General features: G+C 64.1%; 1 protein-coding gene across 1 annotated transcript in view; it reads left to right on the top strand.

Moving 5' to 3' along the window:
• Positions 1-460: 460 nt before the first annotated feature.
• LOC113981559 (GATOR complex protein WDR24-like) overlaps positions 461-4812 on the top strand; it is a 5544-nt gene continuing 1192 nt past the window's right edge. The window contains exons 1-5 of the mRNA XM_027708984.1: positions 461-561; positions 1056-1905; positions 2262-2439; positions 3225-3900; positions 3981-4096. Coding sequence (XP_027564785.1) covers positions 1425-1905; positions 2262-2439; positions 3225-3900; positions 3981-4096 — 1451 coding nt within the window. The 5' untranslated portion in view covers positions 461-561; positions 1056-1424. The remainder of the gene's footprint in view (positions 562-1055; positions 1906-2261; positions 2440-3224; positions 3901-3980; positions 4097-4812) is intronic.

Raw genomic sequence — 4812 nt, 5'->3', positions numbered from 1 at the left:
CCCCCGTGCCCCCCGTGCCCCCGGTGCCCCCCGTGCCCCCCGCACACCCCGTACCCCCCGCACCCCCCGTGTCCCCCATCCCCCGTGCCCCCCGCACACCCCGTACCCCCCGCACCCCCCCCCGCTGCCCCAGCGCTCCCCTCCCGGGCTGAGGGCGGGGCCTAACGCGGGGGCGAGGCTTAACCACGGGGGCGGGGCCTGACGAGGAGGGCGGGGCCTACCCTAAGGTGAGGCGGGGAGTGGGCGGGGCCTGGAGGGCTTTGACAAACAAGGAGGCGTGGTCTGTGGCAGGGGCGGGGCATGGCCGTGCACAGGGGCGCGGCCTCTCTGCAGGGGGAGGGGCTGAACGGCAAAGGAGGGCGTGGCCTGGCTGCAGAGGGCGGGTCAGGGCTGTGGGGGCGTGGCCTGGGAGCGGGGGCGTGTCCCGCCATCGGAAGGGGCGTGGTCTGGCGCAGGAGGCGGGTCACTGTGGCGGAAGGGGGCGTGGCCCGGCGGCGATTCCCTGACGGTCGCGGGGCCTGCGCGGCCCGGGCTGCGGGCGGGGACCGGCACCGGCACTGGGTACTGGGGCATCGCACGGAGGGGGACCGGGGCCGGGGCCGGGGGCCAGCGGCAGGGGATCCTGGTGGGAGGGGCTCTGAGGATGGGGAAGGGCCCTGAGGAGGGTTTGGGGTGGAAGGGACTCTGAGGCAGCCCTGAGGGGCAGGAGGAGGTCCTGAGAGGGCTGTGGGGTGCGAGGGGGCCTTGGGAGGCTGAGAGACCCCGAGGGGGTGGGAATGTGGGGTGTGAGGGATCTGCGGGAAGGGCGGTGGGGCTGGAGGTGGCAGTGCCGTGGCAGGAGCTCGGCCTGGCTCTGGGGGACGCTGTGAGCCCCCTCAGGCAGCCTCGCTGGCCCCGGGGCACCCGCAGAGTAGCTGCTGGGCCCCTTCTGCTAGAGAAGGAGGGTGAAGCCCTGGTTCCTGCAGGGTTTGGGGTGCAGGCAGTGCCCCGTGGAGGTGCCTGTCCCTCACTTCACCCCACTTTGTGCTGATGACACTGCTCACCTCGGCTCACAGCGCTGCAGTCAACCTCTACCGTCAGCAACAGCTGCTCTCGCCACTGAAACACCTCCGAGTGTAACTGAAGAGGGAAGAAGGAACCCAGGAGAGGTTTTCAGGAGCTCCCTGAGAGGGAGTCACAGAAGGCAGCAGAGGAGAGCCCAGCCCAGGCTGTATCTCCCTCCCCACGGCAGCTCTGTGCCTCTCACCCCCACAGCCCGTTAATGCAGCCAGACAAAGCCGCGGGTGGAGCCGCCAGGGCCCGGCAGGAGCTGCGGGAGCCCCGCCTGGCCCTGCCCAGCTCTGGCTGAGGGGGAGCAGGCGGCCTGTGGGGACACGAACCTGCGAGCCCGCCCCTGGAGAGGGGACGGTGCCCCGAGAACAGCCATGGAGAAGATGGCCAGGGTCACCACGGCCCTGGGGGGCAACACCCTGAGTGGCCGCACCATGTTCTGCCACCTGGACGCCCCCGCCAATGCCATCAGCGTGTGCCGCGACGCCGCGCAGGTCGTGGTGGCCGGACGCAACATCTTCAAGATCTACTCCATTGAGGAGGAGCAGTTCGTGGAGAAGCTGAACCTGCGCGTGGGCCGCAAGCCCTCCCTGAACTTCAGCTGCGCCGACGTGGTGTGGCACCAGATGGACGAGAACCTGCTGGCCACGGCCGCCACCAACGGTGTGGTGGTCACCTGGAACCTCGGCAAGCCGTCCCGCAACAAGCAGGACCAGCTGTTCACGGAGCACAAGCGCACGGTGAACAAGGTGTGCTTCCACCCCACCGAGGTGTACATGCTGCTCAGCGGCTCCCAGGACGGGTACATGAAGTGCTTCGACCTGCGCAAGAAGGACTCTGTCAGCACCTTCTCTGGTACAGACACGGCTGCCGGTTCCCCTGCTCCCTGGGGGAGGCAGGGGTTGAGGGCTTCACCCTTCCTTTGCTTGTCCTCTTTCCCTGCTTTGCCCTTGAGGGCTTTTGCCCTTTCCCCGTGCCCGGGAGAAACGTTTGCTCAGGGTGAGGGTGTGATGCCCAAAGCGGGGAGGGAGGGAGCTGAGAGGCGTTTTGGTGCTTTTCTGTCCCTCTCAGCAGTGGGATGGAGATGGAAGGTGGTCACATCACTCCCTGCCTCCCCTTCCCTCTGAACCGGGGACCCCCAGGGCTCCTCCAGTGAGGTTTTTAGCTCTGCTGGAGCTCTGTCCCACCGGATCTCGCCTTCTGTCCCTCAGGCCAGTCGGAGAGCGTGCGTGATGTGCAGTTCAGCATCCGGGACTATTTCACCTTCGCCGCCACCTTCGAGAACGGGAACGTGCAGCTGTGGGACATCCGGCGGCCCGACCGCTACGAGAGGATGTTCACGGCCCACAACGGGCCCGTCTTCTGCTGCGACTGGCACCTGGAGGACAGGTGGGGGTGGGCTGAGCCCTGGCAGCCACCTGGTCTCGCAGGGATGAGGGAGGCCCTAAAAACAGGGCTTGCAACTTTCAGGGGAGAGATCAGCATCTCTGGTATCTTGGTCACTGTGTCAGGGGCTGGGATGTTGCTGGAAGGTGGGAGCAATTGTTGCTTTGAGGATTTGAGGCCTCAAATCCAACACCATGTTGGGGTGTTTTAGGGGCTTTCTTTGACAAATTAGGGGATTTTGAGGCACTGAGTTACTAATGGTCAGGTATAGCAAGCAGGGGAGCCAGGGTACGCCGAGGGTGTGTGTTCTGTGACATGACTCAGCTGCGTTTGGTCACATTTGCCTCCTGCCTTTCCTGGGGGATGATTGGGAAGGGTCTGGAAGCAGCTGCTGTGGTGTGCAGGTCCCTCCTCGCTCCCTGCCAGGCAGTGCTGCAACTCCTCACGAGCTTAGGGAGGCACTGAAATATGTTCAGAGTGGCCTTTTTCCTCTCTGCTGTGCCTGGTGAGAGGAAACCAGAGGTAGAGGGAACTGGTCTGACTGGGATTGTGGCTCTAAAGGTGCAGGGCCCTAAGTGGGGGCAGGAAGAAGGGTGTTGCCTGACCTGGTTGTTGGAGAGAGGAGGTGTCAGTGGAGCACTTGGGAGGATGCAGTTGCAGGCCGGCTGCCTCCCCGTGGCCTGGATGTGTTCGGTCTGTGCTGTGAGTGTTTCTGTGCCAGGGTGGGAGAGGGGAAGGGGCACAGATGCACGCTGCCATCTCCCCATCTTCCTCCATCCTTCTCCCAGGGGCTGGCTGGCCACGGGCGGCCGGGACAAGATGGTGAAGGTGTGGGACATGAACACGACGCGGGCGAAGGAGATTTACTGCGTGCAGACCATCGCCTCGGTGGCGCGGGTGAAGTGGCGCCCCGAGTGCAAGCACCACATCGCCACCTGCTCCATGATGGTGGACCACAACATCTACGTGTGGGACGTGCGCCGCCCCTTCATCCCCTCCGCCATGTTCGAGGAGCACAAGGACGTCACCACGGGCATCGTGTGGCGGCACCTCCACGACCCCTATTTCCTGCTGTCGGGCTCCAAGGACAGCACCCTTTACCAGCACATCTTCAAGGATGCCAGCCAGCCCATCGACCGGGCCAACCCCGAGGGGCTGTGCTACAGCCTGTACGGAGACCTGGCCTTCGCCGCCAAGGAGAGCCTCATCTCCTCCGACTCCAACCGCAAGCCCTACATCGGGGACCGGCGCCACCCCATCTTCTTCAAGCGCAAGCTGGACCCCACGGAGCAGTTCGAGTACATCTCGTCCTCCAGCGCCCTCAGCGTGTTCGAGACGGACGTGGAGAGCGGCAGCATGGACTGGTTCGTGCACACGGCCAAGCAGTACGCGCTGGCCGGCCGGCCCCTGGCCGAGCTCTGCGACCACAACGCCAAGGTGGCCAAGGGCCTGGACCGCAACCAGGTGAGATGTGGGATGGGGAGGGCAGGGCAGGGCCTGGTTTGCAGCCTGGCAAGGTCTGGCACTGGCTGTCTCCCACGCAGGTGGCTCAAACGTGGACGATGCTGCGGATTATCTATTCCAGCCTCGGCACCGTGTCGTCCGCCAACCTCAACCACAGCATGGGCAAAGGCAGCGCTGCCCTCCCGCTCATGAACAGGTACGGGGGGGTTGGAGCTGCACTGAGGGATGTCATGGCTGGGGCAGCTCCATGAGTGGGAGAGCGGATGTGGCTCCTTTGGGATGGAGTCCTGGAATCATATCATTGAGTCACAGTGGTTTGGGTTGGAAAGGACCTTAAAGCTCATCTCATTCTGCCCCCCTGCCCTGGGCAGGGACACCTTCCACTAGCCCAGGTTGCTCCAAGCCCCGTCCAACCTGCCCTTGGACATTTCCAGGGATGGGGCAGCCACAGCTGCTCTGGGCAGCCTGTGCCAGGGCCTGACCAACCTCACAGGGAAGAATTTCTTCCTGACATCTGACCCGTCCCAGTCACAGGGTGGGAGCAGGGACAGCTCTCCCTAGCCTCAGGCCATGCTGGTTTGCAGATTGGGATCCTTTGGACAAAGCCATTTCCCATGTGGGTGTGAGAAGTGAGTGTCCAGCCTGACCTTGAGCCGTGCAGCCTCATGTGCTGCTCCCTTCCCTCCTGGAGCCAGAGTTTGGAGCTGTGGTGGGGTGTGGGACTGGCACCAGCTCTGCAGTCACTGAATTCATGAGTCATTTGGGTTCCCCTAAGATCGAGTCCAACTGTCAACCTAAGGCCACCAATAACCCGTGTCCCCTAAGCACCACATCTAAACATTTTTTGAACACTTCCAGGGATGGTGACTCCACCACTGCCCTGGGCCGCTGTGCCAGTGCCTGACCACCCTT

Source organism: Neopelma chrysocephalum, unplaced genomic scaffold (genome assembly GCF_003984885.1).
Source record: "Neopelma chrysocephalum unplaced genomic scaffold, ASM398488v2 Primary Assembly neopelma1_96659, whole genome shotgun sequence".
Classification (NCBI taxonomy): domain Eukaryota; kingdom Metazoa; phylum Chordata; class Aves; order Passeriformes; family Pipridae; genus Neopelma; species Neopelma chrysocephalum.
The sequence above is the reverse complement of the archived record's forward strand: the minus strand, read 5'-3'. Positions and strand labels throughout refer to the sequence as shown.